The sequence below is a fragment of the Balaenoptera ricei genome, chromosome 3 (assembly GCF_028023285.1).
Source record: "Balaenoptera ricei isolate mBalRic1 chromosome 3, mBalRic1.hap2, whole genome shotgun sequence".
NCBI classification, from domain to species: Eukaryota; Metazoa; Chordata; class Mammalia; order Artiodactyla; family Balaenopteridae; genus Balaenoptera; species Balaenoptera ricei.
In genome coordinates, this window is record NC_082641.1 from 126,221,567 (window position 1) to 126,246,164 (window position 24,598).

A 24,598-nucleotide genomic window follows, 5' to 3' on the forward strand; every position below is an offset into this window, starting at 1 on the left:
AAAAGTACACTTACCAGTGGTTACCAGTGGTTACCAGTGGCTGACGAAAGGGGATAGAGGGGAGTTGTTTACTGGGTACAGTGTTTTAGTTTGGTATGATGAGAAATTCTGGAATGGACAGTGGTGATGGTTACACAATAATGTGAATGCATTTAATATCACTGACTTGTTCAGTAAAAATTATTAAAACTGAAAATGTTATGTATATTTTATCACAATTTTAAAAAGTCAAATTCACCACATTTTTAAAAAAGTATACTTTATGAGGTAGGTATTATAACGATTCCCATTCTACAGAGGTTAAGTAACTTGCTGACGGTCAAAAAAATTAAGAGTGGCAGATTTTAAATGAAGTCTTCTCTGACTCTGACTCCAAGGCTTGACCCATTCCTGCTGAGCAGAGTATGTGTACATTTTTGTTCATTCAGTCAGTCAGATGTTTTCTTGAGGGCCGACTTTGTTCCTAGCACTGTCCTAGGTGTTGGAGAGTCTGTTGTGGACAGACACAAGGTGGACACAAGGTTGCACTGCTCTGCGAAGCTCACCTTAAACAATGCACGCACCTCCTGGTCCTCATTCTCCAGCGCCCAGAGCCGCCTCCTGGCTGCTTCTTGCAAGGGGCCATTTACACACCTCCTGGAGCGGCTCTTCACACTGAAGGAGAGTGTCAGATCTTAAAGAGAACAGAGTGAGAAAGATCAGGATGGAAATGCAGAAATAGGGAAGAAAGAATTAGATAACCCCCAATGTCTCCCACACCCAACCCCTAAATTGATGTTCTCATCAGAGATTACAAGTGATCTTAACAATTCTCTGAGCACATTCTTTAAACTTTCTCCCCCAGAAGAAAAAAATGCTGAGGCCCAGAATGTTCTGGAATCACAGGAGTTGCTGCAGTTGGGTTGGTTATTTCTGTTTGTACAGAGTATATTCTGGCTCTGCCTGGCACTGAGAGAACACTGCCACACAGAACCAGCTAGAACATATATTTCCTCCTGTGGATGATTTGTGAAAGTTTCCAAAGAATACTAATTTATCCATGTTTATGGATGTATATTTATATGTCAAATTTATCATATGTAATAGATATTATATACTACATGCATTATACATATACACATGCATTTCCTCTAACCTGCTTCTTTCTGATAATGCATTTGTTGTTTGTCAGGGTAAGCGGCTAATATATTAAAGTCTATCTTTAGTATCTTCAAAATGCACATTCATTCAATACTGTGAACAGAGGCTGTTTTAGGTGCTGAGATACAGCAGGAAACAAAATAGACAAGGTCCTGTTCTCATGGAGCTTGTATTCTTGGTAAGTAACCAATTCCATGAACACAGTAATTGCAGATGGAGAAAAGTGCTATGAATAAAAAAAAATGTTAATAGGGTAAAGAGACAGAGTGATGGAGCTGTTGGAGAGTGGATAGTGTTGCTGGGAAAGGCCACACTGAGGAGGTTCATCTTATAACTGCACTTTGCCATGTGTCTTCTTCAGACAATAAGTAGCAATCGCATTAATAATTATCAAACACAATGAACCTTCAAGGCAGCAACTAGATAAGCACAGAGGTCTGTCTTCTAGCCCTAACTTGCCAGGGCTTTTGCAAATTCCTGAGCACATTAGAGATGGCCCCTATCATGCTGGCCTGAGAACACAGGCAGCCTGCATTTCTGTCTTCCTGTCTTTAACCAAGAAGTCGTGGAAATGCTGTGGCTGCAGGCCAGCTCGGATACGACATGCCCAGCTGACCTGACATCGGTGAGAGCTTCGGGTGGATGTTTGTTCCACTCCATTCCTCCCTGGCCTGTGTTCTAATCTCATGCAAGCCCTCCATCTTCGGCAGTCCAGGTCCAACGTCCGTCTGGTAGCCTCACTGACCACTAATCTCTAGGAGGAGGTAAAACCCAGGGAGGAGGAGCCATACAGACCTGGACTCGAGGCTCGGCTCTGCCTTTGTTAACTGCACCACCCTCAGCAGTTAATTACCTCTCTATGCTTGACTTTTCTAATTAGTAAGATGGCTTTTAGAGTACTATCCCACAGGGTTTTTAAGAGGCTTACTAAATGAGATTATGTGCATAAAGCATTTTGTTCAGTGCTGGGTGCATACTAAATGTTCAATACACACATGAGCATTAGCTTTTGCCCCTTTCAACCCCCCACGCCAGTGCTCCAGCAGTTACTGCTAGTGGCCCCCATCATGTTACAATGTAATTAACCTTGACACTAATTGATTCTGTGATTTCTGTTCACCAAACCTCCTGTCCTTTCAAAGCCTGATCTAAACTCCCTTCCAGAATCTGCCCAGGAAAAGCTCCTGATAAGTGACAGCCCCTTCAATGTGACTCTCCTTGCCATGTACTTGAATCCATGGTTATGGAACTCAAAAGACCTGGATTTAAATAAGCAAACTGCTTGTGGATCTCAACCAGTGAGAGCTGATACTCAGAGCAGCATCTCTGGGCCACTGTGTGATCCTACAGTGCCCTCTTTGGACAGGGAAATAAATCAAGTTCACTCTAGTCTTAGTATGAAGTGCATTTTGTCATTTTTTTAATCCTTCTGAAAACTGGTGGTTTAGTCATGATAATGTAACTGATTGATTCTGTCTGGGACTCTTCCTCATAAAGAAGAGGTTGGCAGTTGGAGTTGAGTCTCCCCTTCTCACACTATGACCTTCCTGGAAACAGCATCATGGCAGAAAATGCTGAAAGACGGACAAGTTCAGGTTCAGGTGGTTAAGTTTCACCTACATGTACCCTTTGTTCACTTGCCTTCATGCACTGATAAGACCAAATGCTGACTCCACTGTGTTCATGAGACAACAGATGGTGAGTGATTCAGCTTTTTCAGGGATGGCCCAAGCTGACAGACAGATAAGCAGACTGATGCAACACCAAAAAACAGAGGGCAAGGTTTTTCTCATTGTCAACCAAGAAGTCTGACAGAATTTGAAATTGGGAAAAGAAAGAATCTTGCATGACATTACACTGTTTACATAGTGTATATCCTTCAAAACATTCATAATGCAAATCTTTTTTCACAAATCTCGATTTTGTATGCTGGATAAAAGTACATGTTTGGGAGGCAACGAAACACCCTGGTTACAAACAAGGACCAGGGATTGAATGCCTTTCTCATCACGTATTAACTGTGCAGCACTAGGGAAGTCACCTCCCTCTCTGAGTCCCTGTTTGCCATCTTTGAAATGCAGAGTGTGGTGCCACCTTCTAGAGGTGAGCATGTGAGGATGAGAAGTAGATGCAGGGATGACTTAGCATGTGCTTGGCATGTGATTTGCCCTCAAAAGTGGTCCCTGTTACTGGATAACAGAAACTGTATCTTCTACACGTTTATCCTCAGAGTTTCCAGCACAAGGTTCAGCCCAGGTGTAGCTCTATCTCTGAGGATGGTTCTCTCTTTGCCAGCTTCACTGAAGTCTCTTAAGGGGAACACTGTGAAAGATATGTATTGAGAAAAAGATTTTTTCCACTTTAATTTCAAAATCTTTTTCTCCTTCTGAAAGATTCAGACAGACATCCTTCTGCTCAGCCAATCTCACCCCACATACTCAACCCTTTATTCACTTATTTATTTCACCAACTCTGTATAAGGTACTATTTTTGGTAGTATACGGAATACAAACATGACCTCCATGGACCTATTCAATTATTCATGTATTTATTTACCAAACATTTTCTGAGCACCAATTATGTACAAAAAACTCTTTTAGGTACTATGTAGAATACTTAATAATTCAAAAAATTACCCCTGCCCTTCAGCACCTTAAAAGCTATTTGATGATATACTTTATTTAACACAGCAAATACGTATGGAGCTCCTGATATGTGCCAGATTGTGAAGAACTCTGAGTGTTAGCTTGAGACGGCTTAGCTTAATCTTACAGGCAATGGAGAGCATTGGAAGATTTGTGAGCAAGTGAATATCATAGTCAAGGTCATGCTTACAAAGATGTATTTGATGGTGGTGCCTAGAAAGGATCAGAGGGAGGGAGTTTGCAGATGGGACTGATAAGGGGATTACTGTAATATTCTACATGGAAAATATTTTTTAAATAGGTTTTGTCTTTGGGGTTTAGATACCTGGAGTCATATTCTGTGGCAGGAAACATTTTTCCTTGTTTTCAGATGAGGATATAATCTCACTGGATATGGTTGGATCCTTGGAAGAAGTTCCTTTACCTGGAGGAGATCAAATGAAAGATCATTTGAGAGAATATAAGAAAGCTATAAGCAAGGATTGCAAGTTTTTATCAAGTGATCATTTTTTTCTCCAGGGCTGGTGGCCTAGAAGAACTCTAATTGTTATCACCATTGCCTAATAATTATTTAGTATTCAACTAAAGCATACTATCTCAATCCTACAGCAGCCTGGGTGTCCCCACTTTATTTAAAAAAAAAATTTCCCACCTACAGCTCAGACTGAGTCCCATGGCCTAGTATACTGAAGATGTTCAATATATGCTGAGCCTACAATGTCATTATAGATCTGACTACAGCAAGATGGATAATGGAAGTGCTGGAGCAGAGCAAGTGAGAATAGCATCATAAGGGAGGTGGCTGGGGCATGGTTGTAATGGCCCTGAAATGTATGATTGTCCCCAGACTGCCCTTCTGTCTACCCACTATACAGAGTCCTGTATGGGACTTCTTTCCTCCCCAGCTCTCTAAAGTGTTCCTGTCTTTGCAGCTGTAAAATTGGAGTGAAGAGGAGAGGAAAGAAAATCATAGCATAGACTAGTGTTAAGGAGGAGGCTATTTTGATGGCATGGGGTTGAAAAGAGAAGAAGAGTACAGCAATAAAGCACAAGGCAGCAGGTAAAAATGAATAGAAGGGAAATTCACAAGTATTGATATGGGATGTGGGCCTCCTTCATGGTATCCTCAAAATACAACAAGAGAACTCAAGTCCTTAACACATTACTGTTGGTTACTCTGTTCTTTTGAACACGACACTGCTCAAGGACTCCACCATGGGGTCAGAAGATTATAAGCATTACCTGATACTGGAAATAGGGATTAGGAATCTTGGCTCAACCACCATTTGTCAGTCATTCATCTAACCATCCAGCTTCTTCAATTGTAAAATGTTGGTGGATCAAACTCAAGCAGACCTACCACGTTTGCATTCTGGACCTGTGTTTCTGTTGATGCAGCCCAAGAGTGATAACAGATGAAGTAATCACACTCCATCCAATCACTGCTGGTTAATGCTGACCCCAAATCCTCAAATTGCTGCCAGAAGTCTTTGCCTTCTTCTGTGCCTATACAGTGGGACTTTGAGACCCAAGCTGAGGATCTTCCATGTCTTCATAGCAGGAACAGTTAGCACTTTTTTGGGTAATGAACAGGGAATGAAATGGATTTTGGCTTGAATGGGCTGAAGGACAGGCCCATTAGCTCACAGCTCTTCATCTAGCAAATCTTGTTAGGGGTCAGTGCTGAAAGTTAGGCAGCTTAGCTAGAAAGCTGGCAGCAATGAGGCACAGTCTACCAGGATCATTTTGTCGTTCTGCCTCCAGGAACCAGAAGTAACTACAGCAAAAAGGCTCTGGCTTGGGAATCATGAGATATGAGTTTGCACAAATCAGATTCTCCGATAACATTAGTTAGGTAACATTGGTCAAGATATTTCATCCGTCCATTTTTTGAGATTTCACATTTCCCAGTCATAAGTGAGGGCTTGATGTAAATTAGTGTTTCTCAACCCTGGCTGCCTATTCAAATCCCCCAGGATGCTTTTTAAAAATATCAGTGCCGAGGCCTCATCTCCAGAAATGCTGATTTACATCGTTCATAGTGCTGCCCAGTCATGGGTATTTTTCTTTTTTTCTTCCCCCCTCCCCTGAAGAGCGGCGCGTGGCCTCACGCGGGGCCAGCCCACCACTCACCGGAAGGCGAGGGGTTCTGCCCACACACGCTGCGGGGGCTACTGCGCACTTTGGAGAGGCGGCGGCAGGGAGGTCCGGCGCCCCAACGCTCCCTCTCGGATCGCTAGAGAAAGCTTTCCCACCCAGGGCGCGTCGTCCCCCAGTCCCCCACCCATCGTCTCCCTATCAGGCCCACGGACGCACTTCGGGAGATGCCAGTTCTCTGCTGGGGGTTGGGGGGGGGGGGGCTCTTCCCAGCCGGTCACGATAGCTCACACTCCCGCGTGCCACCCCGGCGAAGAGGGAACACAACGGCCAAGTCAGTCCCCCTGCACATATGAGGATGACCCCCACAAGGCACCTGCCCCTACGAGGGACACCGCCGTGCCTCCCTTATCACCTGGACTCCCCGAGAGAGCTGCTCACCAGACTCACCACCAGAGGGGGGACCCGAGGGGCTCACTGAGAACCGGAAGTGACGCCACCTGAGGGACGCCTGGAGCCAGCCAGGGGCACCGCAGGGAGTAGGCGGGACGCTCACGCACCGACGGGGGGTGCGTGGTGAACTCTGGGACGCCTCGCGAGACCCTGCGAGAAGGAGAGGCTAGAGTGTCGGCTGCGTAAGTGGACCCGGTCCGCCTGACGCCCGCCGTGAGGCATGGGGCAGGAGACCGAGGTCCAGCGGGGTTCCGCACCACTGCCTTAAAAAAGAGCGGTCCTGTTCGCCATGAACGTCCGTCCCTCGCTCGTCAGGCGCGACTTGGGCCCGGCCGGGAAGAGCTAGACAACACCACATCGATACAGGTATTTTTCTTAAGTTCCGCAAATGATTCTGATTTGAGCCAGTATTAAGAACCATACATCTGGTGGGATGAATTGGGAGATTGGGATTGACATGTATACACTGATGTGTATACAATGGATGACTAATCAGAACCTGCTGTATAAAAATATAAAATTAAATTAAAAAATTAAAAAAAAAAAAGAACCATACATCTACATAAAGTTTTCACACTTTAATGAGTGTATGAATCACCTGGGGCTATTGATAAATTGCAGATTCTGCCTCAGTAGATGGAAGCCTGAGGTTCTTCATTTCTAACGTGCTCCCAGGTGACCATCCTGCTGGTCCCAGGATCACACTTGGAGTGGCAGCCTGCTTCCTTACACTAGGACAGAGTTTGAAAACTGGTATACCAGAGGCCGCAGGCCACAGAAAACCCACAAACATTTTTCTTTTTTCTTTTCTTTTTTTCCCCCTGCACAGTGAATTTTTTTTTTTAAACAGGAGAAAAACATAGAGATTTTATTTAACATATGTCTTATATAATGTGAAAATCCACATGAGGAAATGAAGATCTAAAGAAGGGGGAAAACCTAAAGGATTTTATACTAGGTTGAAGAAACACAAGCAATTGAGGAAAAGTAAAATATTGGGAGAGGCTAAAGGAATTTAAGAATTATTTTAACAAGCTGTTGGGGTTTTTTTTGTTTTTTTTTAACATCTTTATTGGAGTATAATTGCTTTACAATGGTGTGTTAGTTTCTGCTACCGCACAGTGAATTTTTAAGGTTTAAATTGCTCTACATCATTTAGAAATCAGGATGTTTTACATAACCCAGATGCTTGGCTTTGCTTTGAAAACTGGAAAAACTATAGTCTGGGACCCTCATGCTTATCTGGCAACAGTCAGCTGGGACTGCGTGCTCGCTGCCACCACTATGGGGCATTTGTCCTCTGGCTATCACGGTCCCCAAACTGCCAGCTCACGTATTTACACCCAGCCCTGGCAAACTTTGTGAGTCTGTCCCTGTTGTAAGGCTCCATGAGAAGAGACAATGGCCTGAGGACCATGAGGGCCTGTGGCATGAGCCTACCTTGAAGAAGGAAGTTCATGATGGTGACCCTGGTTTGGGGGAGAGGGTAGGGCGCACAGCTCTTAAAGGACACGTGAGGTTTAGAGCAGAAAATCGCAGTTTTGCAGAATGTGATTTGTGGATAGTCTGCATCAGAATTATTTAGTTGCTTGTTTTTTAAAAGATACCTGTACCAAAAAAAACTTGGAGTAAAAGAAGAGTATTTGCATGACTTGGGGTAGCCAGCAATTTCCTAAACAGAATGGAAAAAGTACTACCCACAAAAGAAATAATGGATAGATTGGAATACGGTAAATGCCCTACATATGAATCTACAAGTTGTGAACTTTCAAACATGCGAACGTGCCCAGAGAAAATACAAAGAGATACAAGAGGAAAAAGAAGTAACTGAAGAACCAAAGAGTTTCACAATGCAGGAAATGGCAAGGGGCTTTTCTTTATTTGAGGAGGCAGTGTTAGTTTTTGAGGCACAGGACCCGAACGTAGAACAGTACACGAAGGTTGCAGCAGCTGTTTAGAATGCAATCCAGTGGTACTGTGTCATCTAGGATGAGAAAAGAGGAGCTACTACCCAGACATCACTGGATCATTTTTTCAAGAGGATAGACAGAATTGAATCCAGCAAGGAACCAGAAGCTGTGCCATCAATGTCAGGTGTGAGTGAAATTGCAGCTTGCCTTCTGTCTCCTATTGCTGACGATCCTTCAGCTCTACCATCTCCCACCTCCTCCCTCTCCTCCAGTCAGTAACTCTTCTTGCCTGTTCACTCGATGCCAGCCCCTGTATGCCAGCTGTTGTACTGTACTACTGTACTTTTCAAGGTACTGTACTGTAAGATTAAAAATGGTTTCTTTATTTTTTGTGTTTGTTTTTTATGTATTATTTTTGTGAAAAGTATTATTAACCTATAACAGTACAGTACTATATAGCTGATTGTGTTAGTTGGGTACCTAGGCTAACTTTGTTGGACTTACGAACAAATTAGACTTACAAACTTGCTTTCAGGACAGAACTCATTCGTATGTAGGGGACTTACTGTACATTAAAAGCAAATCTTCTGTTAGTCAAAAGATGTAATTAAGAGAGCGAAAAAGGAGACAGAATAGAAGAAACTATAGACAATATGTGTATTCATCAGAGAATTTAAATCAAGAATATATAAAGAATGCTAAAAATATTTAAGAAATAGATGGGTAACCCACTAGAAAAATGGGCAAAAGCCTTGAATAGGCATTTCACCAAAGATAATATCCAAACAGCCAGTAGATTTATGAAAATTTTCTCAAGTTCATCAGGGAAATGAAAATTAAAACCACAGTGGAACACCTCTACACAGATTGGCAAAAATGAAAAAAACAGGTAAAGCCAAGTGTTTGTAAGGATACACAGCAACCAGAACTCTCATATACTGCAAGTGTGAGAATAAATTTTGAAAATTTTCACTTTGGAAAACTGTTTGACAGTATCACTTCAAGCTGAATATATGCATAGGTACATATGCATAAGATTCAGCAGTTCCACTCCACTATTATCCCAAATAATACATACATGTGGTCACAAGAATATATCTACTAAAATACTCAGAGCAGTAGTAATTCATAACAGCCCAAACCTGGCAACGACTCAAATGTCCATCTACACTAGAATGGATAAATAAATGATGACATATACAATTAAATACAGTATACCAATGAGAAGTAATGAATTACAGCCACAGGAAGCAGCATAGTTGGATATATTCACCTTGTGAAAATTCACCAGCTGTGTACATATAATTTCATGTACAATTCTGTATGAATGATAAATTTCAATAAAAAGATGAATTTTAAAATATTCCTGGAGCCTTCTCACTTACTCCCCTGAGAATATCTAGGGGTAGAGTCTGGAGCCATGTATTTTCACCTAGCACTTTGAGGATTTCTGATGTTCTCTATAGTGTGAGAATCTCTAGAGTAGAAAGAGCTAATTCACCAACTGTTCTGGGACCCATGAGCCAGAAGACACCTTCTTGAGAAACAGTGAAGAATCTGGAAAATCAGAGGGAGCTCTATAATGTGAAGAACAGTTAATAGTTGCACAGGGATTTACAGTTTACAGAGCTCTTTTAAACATGGAATTATATTTCAGCATGAAAGATTTGAAGACTTGAGCTGGGCCTTGAAAAAGAACCAGAGACCACAACACGGAACTATCATATCAGGGAGTGGCCAAGATGGTGGAGTAGGAAGACCCTGAGCTCACCTCCTCTCACAGGCACACCAAAATTACAACTATTTACAGAGCAACTATTGATGAGAAAGACCAGAAGACTAGCAAAAAAATCTTCTACAACTAAAGATATAAAGAAGAAACAAGACACAGTAAGACAGGTAGGAGGAGCAGAGGCATGGTCTCGTCAAGTTCCATACCCCAAGGTGGGCAACCCACAAACAGGAGGATAATTACAATTGCAGAGGTTCTCCCCAAGGAGTAAGGGGTCCAAGCTCACACTGGACTCCCCAGCCCAGGGGTCCTGCACCAGAAAGCAAACCCCCAGAACATTTGACTTTGAAGGCCAGTGGGGCTTATTTTCAGGAGTCCCAGAGGTCTGAAGGAAATAGAGACTCCACTCTTAAAGGGCACACACAAAATCTCACATTCTCTGGGACCCAGGAAAGAGGCTACCGCTTGGAAGGAGCCTGAATCAGACCTACCTGATTATCTTGGAGAGCCTCCTGGAGAGGTAGGAGGCAACTGGAACTCACCATGGGGACATGGACAATGGGGACAGCCATTTTTGGGATCTTGTTCTATCATGAGGACACTGGTACTGGCAAGCACCATTTTGGAATTTCCCTCTAGCTTATTAGTGCTGGACCTGGCCCCACCAGCAGCCTGTCAGTACCAGTACTGTGATGTCTCAGGCCATGCAACAGGCCAGGCAAGGACACAGCCCCACCCATTGGCAGGCTGGCGGCCGTAAGACCCCTTGAGCTCATAGCCACCCCAGGACCTGGCCCTGTCTACCACAGGGCTGACTCCAGCTGCAGGATCCCCAGGCCCTGCAGCCAGAGACCCCAGGACCCAGCTCTGCCCACCAGTGGTCCAGCACTAGCCCCAGTACCCAGCCTTACCAACCCATGGGCAAGTACCAGCCCTGGGATCCCCTGGGCTCCGGCCATACCCACCATCTGGCAGACATCAACCACAGCACCACTATAGCCCTGCAGCCTGCCATGTCAGGACCCAGCCCACCCACTAACAGGTCAGCACCAGACCCAGGACCCCATGGGACCCAGCCTTGCCCACCAGAAGGTCAGCACCAGCACTGGGACCCTCCAGGCCATGGCCCCACCATCTAGCAGGCTGACACCAGCTCTGAAATACCTTGGGCCCCTCAGCCAGCCATCAGAGGACCGAGCCCTTCTCACCAGTGGGCCAACACTAGCTTAGGGACACCCCAGATACTGCAGTCAGCAATGTAAGGAACCAAACCTGCTCAACAGCAGGCTAACAATAGATCCAGGACCCCTGACCCTGCAATCACCCACCCAGAACCCAGCTCCACCCACCAGCACTAGCCCCAGCACCGCTGGGGCTCCACAGCCAGCTGCCTCAGATTACCCAGCTGTGCCTACCAGTGACCTGGCAACCAACCAGACTGGGGCCAGCCATACCTACCAGACTACCCCAGTAGTCAGCCTGCCACAACAGAAGAACCCATGCAACCCACATAGGGGGCACCCCTAGATCATATAGCTCTGGTGACCAGAGAGGAGTGCACTGCTGGGACACATAGGACATCTCCTACAGAAGGCCACTACTCCAAGGTTGGGAAATGTAGTTAACCTATCAAATGCATAGAATTTTTTTTTAAAAAGCAAATTGGGCAAAATGAGGCAACAGAAGAATATATTCCAAATGAAGGAACAAGATAAAACCCCAGAAGAAGAACTAAGTGAAATGGAGATAAGCAATCTACTAATAAAGAGTTCAAGGTAAGGATCATAAAGATGTTCAAGAACTCAGGAGAAAATTGGATGAACAGAGTGAGAAGTTAGAAGTTTTTAACAAAGGGTTAGAAAATATAAAGAACCAAACAGAGATGAAGAATACAATAACTGATATAAAAAATACACTAGAAGGAATCAACAGTGGATTATATGACATAGAGGAAGAGATCAGTGAGCTGGAAGGCAGAGTAGTGGAAATCACTCAAGCTGAAAACAAAAAGAAAAAGGAATGAAAATTAATGAAGACAGTTTAAGAGACCTCTAGGACAACATCAAGCATACTAACATTCACGTTAAAGGGGTCCCAGAAGGAGAAGAGAGAGAGAGAAGGGAGCAGGGAACATAATAGCTGAAACCTTTTTAACCTGGGAAAGCAAACAGACATCTAGGTCAAGGAATCACAGAGAGTCCCAAACAGAATCAACCCAAAGAGAACCACACCAAGACACATTGTAATTAAAATGTTGGAAATCACAGATAAAGGGAGAATATTAAAAGGGCAAGAGAAAAACAACAAATTACATACAAGGAAAGTCCCATAAGGCTATCAACTGACTTTTCAGCAGAAACTCTGCAGGTCAGAAGGGGCTGGCACAATACATTTAAAGTGATGAAAAGGAAAAACCTACAACCAAGAATACTCAACCTGGAAAGGCTTTCATTCAGATTTGATGGAGAGATCAAAAGTTTTACAGACAGGCTTCCCTGGTGGCGCAGTGGTTAAGAATCTGCCTGCCAATGCAGGGGACACGGGTTCGAGCCCTGGTCTGGGAAGATCCCACATGCCACGGAGCAGCTAAGCCCGTGAGCCACAACTACTGAGCCTGCACGTCTGGAGCCTGTGCTCCGCAACGGGAGAGGCCACGACAGTGAGAGGCCCACGCACCGCGATGAAGAGTGGCCGCCACTTGCCGCAACTAGAGAAAGCCCTCGCACAGAAACGAAGACCCAACACAGCCAAAAATAAGTAAATAAATTTAAAAAAAAAAAGGAAAAAACTCAACTATATTAAAAAAAAAAAAAGTTTTACAGACAAAAGCTAAAAGAGTTCAGCACCACCAAGCTTTACAAGAAATTTTAAAGGGACTTCTCCAAGCAAACAAGAAAAGGCCACAACTAGAAACATGAAAATTACAAAAGAAAAAAGCTCATTAGTAAAGGCAAACATGCAGTAAAAGTAGTAACTCAACTGCATATAAAGCTAGTAGGAAGGTTAAAAGAAAAAAGTAGTAAAATCATCTGTAGCCACAATAAGTAAAGAATACACAGTACAAAAGTTATATGTGTGCGTGTGTGTATAAATGCCTCATGGTAACCATAAACCAAAAGTCTACAATAGATACACACACAAAAAAGAGATACAAACACAAACATAGTACTAAAGATAGTCATCAAATCACAAGAGAAAGGAACAAAAGAAGAAGAAAGAAACAAAAAAGAACTCCAAAAACAATTAACAAAATGGCAATAAGTATATACCTATCAATAATTACTTTAAATGTAAATAGACTGAATGTTCCAATCAAAAGACATAGAGTGGCTGAATGGATACAAAAACAAGACCCATACATATGTGCTGCCTACAGGAGATTCACTTCAGATCTAAAAACACAAACAGACTGAAAATGAGGGAATGGAAAAAGATATTCCATACAAATGGAAATGAAAAGGAAGCTGCAGTAGCAAAACTTATATCAGACAAAATAACTTTAAAAAACAAACACAGTAACAAGAGACAAAGAAAGGCACTACATAATTAACAAGGGATCAATCCAACAGGAGATATAAAAATTGTAAATATATATGCATCTGACAGTGGAGCACCTAAATACATAAAGCAAGTATTAACAGACATAATGGGAGAAATGACAGTAACCCAATATTACTAGGGGGCTTTGACACCCCACTTATTTCAATAATAGACAAATCATCTAGACAAAATCAATACAGAAATACTGGGCTTAAATGATACATTAGACCAGATGAACTTAGTAGGTTTATATAGAACAGTCCATCCAAAATCAGCAGAATACACATTCTTTTCAAGTACACATGGAACATTCTCTAGGATAGATCACACGCTAGGCCAAAAAACAAGTCTCAGGAAATTTATGAAAATTGAAATTCTATCAAGCATCTTCTCTGACCACAACACTGTAAGACTAGAAATCAACTACAAGAAATAAAAACCTGCAAAGAGCACAAACACATGGAGGCTAAACAGTATGCTACTAAACAACCAGTGGATCACTGAAGAAATCAAACAAGAAATCAAAAAATATCTGGAGACAAATGAAAACTAAAACACAATGATCCAAAATCTATGGGACATAGCTAAAGCAGTTCTAAGAGGCAAGTTTATAGCAATACAAGCCTACCTTGAGAAACAAGAAAAATCACAAATAACCTAGCCTTATACCTAAAGGAACTAGAAAAAGAAGAACAAACACAACCCAAAATTAGTAGAAGGAAAGAAATCATAAAGATCAAAGCAGAAATGAATGAAATAGAAACTGAAAAAACAATAAACTAAAAGCTTGTTCTTTGAAAAAATAAACAAAATTGATAAACCTTTAGCCAGATTCATCAAGAAAAAAAGAGAGAGAGCCCAAATCACAAGGAAAAAAATTTTTTCCTTTTCTTTAATTTTATATCTGTAGGAAATGATGGATGTCCACTAAACTTATTGTGGTAATCAGTAGTTCAAATCATCATGCTGTACACCTTAAATTTGTACAGTGCTGAATGTCAATTACATCTCAATAAAACTGGAAATAAACTATCATAGAATAAAGTACTTTAGGAAAAATATATGATTTTTTTAAAATGACAAAGGAAATAAACAAAAAGATCCATGATAGATATTGCTGGGTCACTTTTAACCATTTTTTCTATACTTTTGTCTACTTTCCAAATATTCTGTAATGGACATGCTTTGTTTTCTAAAAATGGAGGCAGGTAGAGAAGTGGCTAGGAAAAAAATCTGCAATCAGGTAGTTCTGGACTCAATCCCTGGCTTCCTCATTAGCCATGTGACCCATGTAAACCTAGTCTATGTCATTCAGATGGGGCTGACTCCATCCCTAGCTCCAAAAGTGGACACATGACTCAAGCGTAAGCCAGTCAGGTTATGCTGTACCGTGGCCAGATGACCAAAGTTAAGCCGATGAGAACTGGTCCTAGGACTCCCCTTAGACCTCTTCAGGAAAAGATTCCTTTCCACTGCACTTGAAGCTGTGAATATGACAGTCTGGAGCTGTGGGGCCCACCACAGGGAGAAAGTTTGCCTGAGGTTGAGGCCAACCCAGTACAAACAGAGCTTAGGAAAGATAACTTCCAGATAATATCATTTGAATATTTTGACCCAGACATACCTGAAACAAACAACCCCTGAACTTTTCATTTATGAATCAATAAATTACTTTCTGGAAGCTAGTTTTATTTTTATTATTATTATTGGTCAGAGAAAGATACTAACACTCAATTCAAAAAAACACAGAGATTTATTTAAAAACTGCCAAACTAGACCTAAATAGACCTTTCTCCAAAGAAGACATACAGATTGCCAACAAACACATGAAAGGATGCTCAACATCACTAATCATTAGAGAAATGCAAATCAAAACCACAATGAGATAGCACCTCACACCGGTCAGAATGGCCATCATCAAAAAATCTACAAACAATGAATGCTGGAGAGGGTGTGGAGAAAAGGGAACCCTGTTGCACTGTTGGTGGGAATGTAAATTGATACAGCCACTATGGAGAACAGTATGGAGGTTCCTTAAAAAACTAAAAATAGAACTACCATATGACCCAGCAATCCCACTACTGGGCATATACCCTGAGAAAACCATAATTCAAAAAGAGACATGTACCACAATGTTCATTGCAGCCCTATTACAATAGCCAGGACATGGAAGCAACCTAAGTGTCCATCGACAGACGAATGGATAAAGAAGATGAGGCACATATATACAATGGAATATTACTCAGCCATAAAAAGAAACGAAATTGAGTTATTTTTAGTGAGGTGGATGAAGCTAGAGTCTGTCATACAGAGTGAAGTAACTCAGAAAGAGAACAACATACACCGTATGCTAACACATATATATGGAATCTAAAAAAAAAAAAAAAGGTTCTGATGAACCTAGGGGCAGGACAGGAATAAAGATGCAGATGTAGAGAATGGACTTGAGGACACAGGGAGGGAGAAGAGTAAGCTGGGACAAAATGAGAGAGTAGCATTGACATATACACACTACCAAATGGAAAATAGATAGCTAGTGGGAAGAAGCTGCATAGCACAGTGAGATCAGCTCAGTGCTTTGTGACCACCTAGAGGGGTGGGATAGGGAGGGTGGAAAGGAGATGCAAGAGGGAGGGGATATGGGGATATATGTATACATATAGCTGATTCACTTTGTTATACAACAGAAACTAAGACAACATTGTAAAGTAATTATACTCCAATAAAGATACTAAAAAAGTAAAATAAAATTGACTTTGGCACAGAAAAAAAAACCACAACTGCCAAACTGCTTTCCAAAATGGCTGTACCATTTTGCATTTTCATCAGCAATGTGTGAAGGTTCCTGTTGCTCCACATCCACATCAACACTTGATAGTATCAGTCTTCTTAACTGTAGCCATTCTAGTAGGTTTGCAGTTTTATCTCATTGTTTCAGTTTATACTTCCCTAATAACTAATGATGTTGAATATTTTTTCACATGCTTATTTTCCATACCTGTATTTTCTGAATGAAAGTGTCTGTACATTTTAATTGGGTTGTTTACCTTCTCATTACTGAGTTATAAGATTTTTTAAAATATTCTGGATACAAGTGTCAGATATGTGGTTTACAAATATTATCCCCCAGTCTATGGCTTCCTCTCTATTTTGTTGGTCGATTTATATAAGTGGTAGAAAAGCAGGATTACTGGTAAAGAGCTCAGCAGGATAGGGGTGAATTAACTTTACATGCACATGAGCTGACAGAGGACATACTGGAGAGGTGAGTGGTCATGGGGCTAAAATGGATAAATATGGTAGAGTCAGGATAGGGAGAGTATTTTAAGGAAGGCAGAGGAATTTAGATTGGATATAGCAAGCAATATGGAGCTATGAAACATTCTTGCGCATAGGCGTGGCAAAACAAAAGTGGAAATTCTACCTGGGATAGCACAGGAAGGACAGAGAGAGGCAAGGAGGAGAAGCAAGGAGAATAGCTGAAAAATTGTATGGCAGTCCACGGGTGTGAGTGTGAGAATATGGACTGTGATCTTGGCAAATGAGAAGTCAGGGAATAAAGTGAATGACACTATATTTTAAAGTTAGAAAAGGGAAGGCATCTTGACATTTTAAATATGAGAGATAAAGATGAGGAGAGACAATAATTACAGAAAACGAATATTTGAAGGGAATAAAAGACCGTTGAGTTCCACTCCTAATTTTACTGTTGAGAAACTAAGGCCCCAGAGAGGAGTAATGATTTTACCAGGGTCACACAGCAAGTCAGCAATAGAGTCAGAGGCCATCCAGATCGTTGGGTGCAGACCTTGCCAGTTCCACTACATAAACCCAACCTCAGAACGCTGAGATGTAAGGTTTCCAACTTGGGAAATATTTCACTCACAGAAACTTGCTGGAAATGAGAATTCACTCCTGTTTCTCCTCTCTCAGTCTCTCCTTGATCCCACCCATCCACCACCACTCCCAACTTTAAGAAGATAACTAAACAGTAAACATTTCCCTGCATTCTTCTTTTCTCCACCCACATTTTTTTTCTTTGACCTGACAAGCATACAACCATCAATTTTTATGATGTAAACCCACATTGTCCTTGTTGGAACAAACACCAAATTAGAATTACTGCTACATTTATCTACATGAATATATCTTAAATCATAATGTTGAGCAAAACAAAAAAAGCAGTTTGCATAATGATATCATTTTAAGTTTAAAAATCTTCAAAATAAATTCTTTGCAATGATACGAGTACACAAATATGTAATAAAAGCACAAAACCACTCAATTCATGAATGTGATTAATTTGGGGGAGGGAGAGTAGGTAGTGAGATTGGGAAGAACTACCAGGGGACCCTAATTGTATCTGTAATCTTTTATTTTTTCGAAAAGTAAAAGAAAGAAAGAAAGTTCTGAAGCTAATACGACAAAAAGTAGAAATTTGCATATTGTTCTCATAGTCTCTATTATCAGTATGTTCAAAGCGCCTCACGAGTTTTTTAAAGCTCAAATGTGAAGCATCGTTTACTATTGTCAGCATTCACCCCCCCATCTCCTATAATTTTACCGATGATTCATATTTACCAAAAAGGTTGAAAGGAAAGTTACAAACAACAGCAATCAATGTAGGCAAATGTATCTCTCCCACATCCTCTGTTTAAGGGTGTAAGTCTGCCAGATGTCTTCAAGATAGTGTTGAAAGATAAGGGGGCAGTGCTAGAAGCTTTTAGACCAACAAATCTTGACATGACTTGCTCTGTGATCCTAAGTGAGCAACTGTAGTTTAACAGTGGCAAGAATTTCCAGGGGTCCAGAAGCCAGAAATAATGGCAGTTACTAGAAACCCACCCCCTGCCCACATGCAATCAGGAGATTTATGTGAGTAAGTAAGAAACATCACGGAAACAGATGCTGCAGGCAGAGTCCATGTGTGAGAATGCAGCACACCTGGGGGGTGTCAGGGACAGTGTTTGTCATTGTGTCACAGGAAGGCAAACCAGCTGGGCAGCTGTCCAGGGCTTAGTACTGTCAAGCCTTCTCCTTTCCTGCCTCCCTAACCCCTGAGGACTGTTGGTCCTCACTGTTTACTCCCACTGAAACACAATGACTGAAGCAGCCAAAGAAGCAGGAGCACAGACTCCTACTCCAGTGGAGTAAGGAATAGGAAGAAGGGATGTGGGAGTGGTCCCTATCAGCTGACAATAAAACAGCCCACAATTACTGAGGGTTTATCAGAAGCCAGACACTGTGCTAAACCCATGAGATGAATTATCTGATTTAATCTTCACAAAAGCTCCGTGTGATAGATACTATCATTAGATTCATTTTACAGACAGGAAAACTGAGGTTCGAAGAATATGAGACTTGCCCAAAGTCACACACTATTAGGTCACTCCAGCATGTGTCTCATACTTTGTTCCATTTCTTTAGGGTAAATGGGGGAACCTAGAAGGGGATGTTTACAACAGCTGGCCTCAGACCTATGACACCATATCATCCTCCCTAGGGAAATCCCCTGACAAGTACAGAAAATAGTTTGGGGAGGTGGCATGAAAAGCCTCAGTAGAAATAAATATCAGGCTGACTCCTGGTGAAAAAGTGAATCCAGGATGCCAACCAATTCAACAGCAAAAATCTGGTGAAACAATAAGGTAATTGAATGATAGTATTATAAGAACTTTGAGGATGTTTTCTTCAATGTTGGTTGGTTGGCTGGTTGGTTGGTTTTGAGCTGCAGAATTCTTTTACATGAAATCTTGGGTTGAACAACAGGATGTCAAACAGGAGCAGAGCTGCTCCAGCTGAAGCTGGGTGTCAGGGACTAGGAGCAGAGCTCCCTAAGATACCTTCACAGGCTGAGTTAACCCCCTCATTTTATAGATGAGAAAAGGGAGGCCTAGAGAGAGAGCATGATATGCTAGGGTCATAGAGATGTGATTAATGTGCCTTGTTTTATTTATTGTGCTTAATTAACTGTGTGCCAGGTTGTTTTAACTGTTTCACATGTAGACTTAATCCCTACCACAACCCTATGAGGAAGGCATAATTATATCGTAAAATCTACAGGTGAGGAAACTGAAACACAGAAAGGTTAAATAAATTGCTCAAGCCAAATCAAAGAACTAAGATCAAATCCAGACACTCTGGCCTCAAAGGCCAGGTGATTAACTGTGAGGATGCCTGCCTAAGAGGAGGTAGACTGTGTCAGATCTAGAACCCAGGTCCCTGCCTTACAGACCAGTGGTCCTTCATGTTCCCACAGCCCTCATGCAACGTCTGCTCCCATGGGGTGCAATGACAACAGGATTTAGGGGGAGGGTCTGAAAAGTATATACATCTTAGAAATCTGGAGAAGCTTTCTTCCAGATTTGTTTCCTAGCTGAAGGTCATGCCTTTGTGCCAAGGGCATTTGCTTGCTTATAAAGTCTAGGGTGGCTTAGTCTGGGAGTCTCTCCCTGCTGGAGGTACCAAGGTTCCCAAGCTGAGACTTCAAGCAGAGGAAGCAGAACGTGGCTGCTTCAGATTCGCTTTAGGAACCTCTAGTGCCTTCCGTGTTGTCGAGCCCAGGTCACAAGACTACAGGGGGAAGTCATCTCTCAGAGAGTAGAAGGCCTTAGCTAGAGGTTCTCCTGGGCTCCCCCTCTAAGGAAACATGGCAGTGCTCCAGGAAGATACGGAATCCTAACAAGGGTTAGGAATGATTTCTTGGTGTAATGCTCTTCTGTCTCCCAAACAAGTCCTCCCCCAAAGCCACCACTCATCCTGATAAATGCCATACATGAGACCACAGGGCCTCACCTTGGTCTTACTGTGAAAAGAAGCGAGGAGCTTGCATTAAGGTGACCAACAACCCCAGTTTGCCTGGGACTGTCCCAGTTTTAGCACTGAATGCATCCTGGGAAAGCCCTGGGTCCTGGTGAAACCGGCAAGGTTGGTCACCCTGTGTCAAGTCTCAGATGACTTGACAATTGTTAGAGCAACAACTCTGTGACCTCAATTTGACGTACAAAAAAAAAAAAAGAAAGAAAGAAAAATCACACTATAACAGGTAGGAGGCAGGAAACTGCCTGTTTTTCTCCAGTAACATTAACCCTGACAAAAATAGGGTTGAGTGGCTTAGGCCAAGTTTATGACCACTCCTGGGCCCCAGAGGAACTAACTGCCTGAGCTTTCTTCCTGAACTAGGGAATCTTGGGAAGAAAGGAAGGAAGGGCTTAGTCACACCCTGGGAATGGCAGCCAAAAGCAGCACTCTCTCCTCCTCCTAGAGCAAGCTCAAAGCCTCTTTCTTCAGGAAAAGTAGATGCTTCCCAGGCTTCACTCCCTTTTCACAAAGCCAGAATGACAAATACTAAGTGAGGAAGGGAGAAGAAGAAGCCAGAAAGTACAACCATCTCCCCATCTTTAGAAGAATAGCTCCCCCAACCCAGCAGATCCCTAAGCCTTCACTGGACCCACCACCTCAGCCAAGCCACAGGCCGGGGCCCCCCAGGAAACTCACCTGGCCCCCAGGACAGACTCGGCTCCCAAGGGATGCAGAAGCAGCCACCCATGTGTGCACCATCCTCCCCGGGCCAAGGCCCCTGGGAACACCAGCCAGAGGAGCACTGGGAGGGGACAGCCTCCCAGCGGTGTCCCTCCTCCCGCCTCCTCCCTGGCACACGAGGGACCAAGTCCCGCTCAGTGCACAATGCAGCCTTTGATATCCTGGCTGCGGCAGCAGGCCCGGGGAGGATGGGAGGGGCAGCCCAGCCCTCAGGACCCGTAGTCCTTGCACTGTCAGGCCTCTGACTGGGGAGCGGAGCTCCTCCCTGCCTCTCTACAGATTGCTTCATGCCTATCAGGCTGTGGCACATTCCACACATTCTAGGATTGAGATACACAGTTAGGTTCTTGTGGGGGTGGATGGGGTGGGGGGGCTGCGGAGGGGAGGAGGAATCAAGGCTGCTGCTGTTCTTGCTCCCTCCCTGACTGGCTTGGCCCACGCTAACTTGCCTGCTACTGGGAATGGGCTCCCCACCCATCCTCTCTGTGCAAACACCTCCCTTGGCTATCTGGGTGAAGCTGGACCTGTGGGCGCAGCATCTTACTGCACCCCCAGCAGCATCAGTAAGCCAACGCCCAGCCCTGGCTCCCAAAGTCTTGGTCAGAAGGAATCCAGGAAATCTCCTGATGTAGCCCAGCATCTTACAGATAAGAGGATGGAGGATCAAGTATGTTAAGGCCACAAGTATGCACAAAAAACGGGTCACACCAGACCAAACTCTTTTCCATTTTGGATAAGGAGCAGAGCAGGGGGATGCAGTTGATACACTATGGCTGAACTTCAGAAAACCTCCCATGACATCTCTTAAAGGAGACGGAGAAAATATAGCTGAATGCCAACAATGTTAGAGGCGTGACTGATCCAACAACCTAGCTCAAGGATCATTAAGTACTTACTGTTTCCTTAATGCCCAAAGCAAAGGTTGGTGGTGAGTGGTCCAAAGAGTGAGGAGGTGTGGCCTAGGGAAGGCAAGGGTCCTGACTTGCAGGCTGCTTGGAGGCTGAACTTGCGATTAGTCTCACCAGCACTTTAAGGAGGGAGGTGGCCTGGTCAAGGTTATATTCTGGCAAGAGCACTGGGATGAGAGTGTGAAGGATAGCCTAGGGGTCAGTCTCACTGGAGTGATCAGGGGTGTCCACTGCACATCCCAGCTCAGCCCCAGGTGACAGGGCCATGTCTCTGAAGTCTGGCTTCAATTTCAGTGCTTACCTGTCTTGACTCCTAGTGACTGAATGTTCACTATAGGTCAGGCACTTATCATACACTATTTCATTTAAATCCCATAACAGCCCCATAATATTAGCATTATCATCTCTACTTTGTAAGTGAGAAAGCTAACGCAAATATAATTGCCCAAGGCCCCACCATTTATATTGTCAGATTCAGGGCTTGAACCAGGTCTAGTTGATTCCACAGCCCAGGAGCTTCTCTTTTCTAATATTCAGGCTCTGTCCATGACTACAATGAGGAAGGATTTGGTGATCTGATGCTGAGCCCTCTGGAGCTAGCTGAGCACTTACGGAGGGCCCGGAAGAGGAGGGCTGGGATGGGGCCAGGAATGCAGGGACACAGGGTCTCTCTGATCACAGAACTGCCATGGAGGATGTTTTCCTTGCACACATCTGTTTAAAGTTTCCGCTTCCCATAATGTGTCTCATGTCTTTTCCCCTCACCAAAGCACAGTGTTTTAAGTATGAATTAGGATGTTTTCTTGGGCCTAGGATAAAAAGGCAAGGGTTCCTTTAGAAAGCAGCCATTCAGAACTTTGGGAGGTACGTGGGGATCAGTGAAGAGAAACCATGGTCTAATTTGCACATGATGATGAATGCTCAGACTTAACATTTCTCCTTGACTTGGCTGCACACCATTTCTATACAGGTGCAGCAACAGAGGTCAGAAATTGTAAATGATCAAGACCAACCAATGGAAGGAACCCCAGGCCATCTGTCAGAGATGACACCCTGAGGCAGTTGGTTGAGACACACATTTTGGCAAATCTGAAATAAATGGTTCATTTTGGAAAAAGTCATTGCTTTTCTTGAGATGCAGGAAATCAGTGCTCTTCTGCTTATGGGTAGCTCGGATGAATTAGCAAGAACAAAGAGCTTTCCAGACAAGAGAGCAGCAGGTACAAAAGAACTAAGGCTGGAACTTGCCTAGAAAGCTAAAGGAAAAGTGTGTGTGGTCAGAGTCTAGTGAGGCAGGACCGGATATAGAGACGAGGTCAGTGAAGGCAGCAAGAAGCCAGGTTGTGTAGGACTTTGAAGGCCATCTAAAGGCTTCAGCTTGTACATTGTGTGAGATGGGAGCCAATGGAGGACACTAAATAAAGGAGTCATGTGACTGACTTATGATTTTAAAGGGTCTCTCCTCTGGCTGCTCCTTGGAAAATAGGCTGCAGCTGGAATTCCAAGTATGCAGCAATTGTAACAACCAGGAGAGAGATGATGATGGCTTGAACCAGGGTAATAGCAATGGATATTTTTGAATGAAGAGCATATTAGTCAAAGTTCTCTAAGGGAAACAAATCCAATAGGAGATATATATATATGTGTGTGTGTGTGTGTGTGTGTGTGTGTGTGTGTGTGTGTGTGTGTGTATATGAAAACATGGTACAATGTTCTTCTGGTGTGTGACCAGGCATTCTGATTTGTTATGGAAACCAGACACCCAGATTTTCAGGTAAAGTTTCCAAATTTTTAAATATTCACAAACTGATTCAGAACATCTTGCAAATCACTGTGTGAGCCAATACTTCAGGGCAGATAAACATGCCTGCAGGCCAAATCCAGCCCAAGACCAGCCAGTTTGCCACTTCAGATGAAAAATTGAATTTTTTTCTTGTAAAATTTACAATCTACTTGGGATAATAATACATGCACTTGGGTACTACAATTCAGCAGAAGAACTGAAAGACCATGTTATGGGTAGAATTGTGGCCCCCAAAAGTGATATATTGAAGACTTAACCCCCAGTACATCAGAATGTGATTTTACTTGGAAATACAGATTGTAGTAGATGTAATTATTCAGGTTCAGATGAGTTCATACTGGAGTAGGGTAGGCCCCTAATTCAATATGACTGGTTTCCTTATTTAAAAAAACAAACAAACAAACAAAAAATAAACCCAGCCTGTGAAGAGATAGAGACACAGAAGGTGACAATGAACGGAAAAATTAGAATTCTGCAGCTGCAAGCCAAGGGATGCCAAGGATTGCCAGCAACCACCAGAAGCTAGGAAGAGGCAAGGATCCTTCCTCTGAAGGTTTCAGAGGGCGCATAGCCATGCAAATACCTTGATTTGGGGCTTCGAGCCTCCAGAATTATGAGACAGTAAGTTTCTATTGTTTTAACCACTCAGTTTGTGATACTTTGTGAGGGCAGCCCAAGGAAACACATGTAGACCACATGAGAGAGAAGAACAACAGGTCACTTATTCAATCACATTATTCAGTGAACAAATAATTATAGAACATCTACTATACCTAGGCATTGATCTAAGTTGTGAGGATACAGCAGTGAACAAAACAGACAAAAGA

The 24,598-nt window shown here is 43.0% G+C and overlaps 1 protein-coding gene across 9 annotated transcripts in view; it reads right to left on the bottom strand.

The window, feature by feature from the left end:
• The window catches only part of SH3TC2 (SH3 domain and tetratricopeptide repeats 2), a 162,658-nt gene extending 141,480 nt beyond the window's left edge, over positions 1–21,178 (bottom strand). For all 9 annotated transcript variants that reach the window (XR_009502419.1, XR_009502416.1, XR_009502415.1 and 6 more), the window contains exons 1-3: positions 21,015–21,178; positions 4,111–4,209; positions 546–673 (exon numbers count right to left, since the gene is read on the bottom strand). Coding sequence is in view for 4 of the 9 variants with exons in the window: in XM_059917433.1 (XP_059773416.1) it covers positions 546–673; positions 4,111–4,209; positions 21,015–21,066 (279 nt within the window). In the remaining 5 variants the exon portion in view is untranslated. The remainder of the gene's footprint in view (positions 1–545; positions 674–4,110; positions 4,210–21,014) is intronic.
• Positions 21,179–24,598: the final 3,420 nt, after the last annotated feature.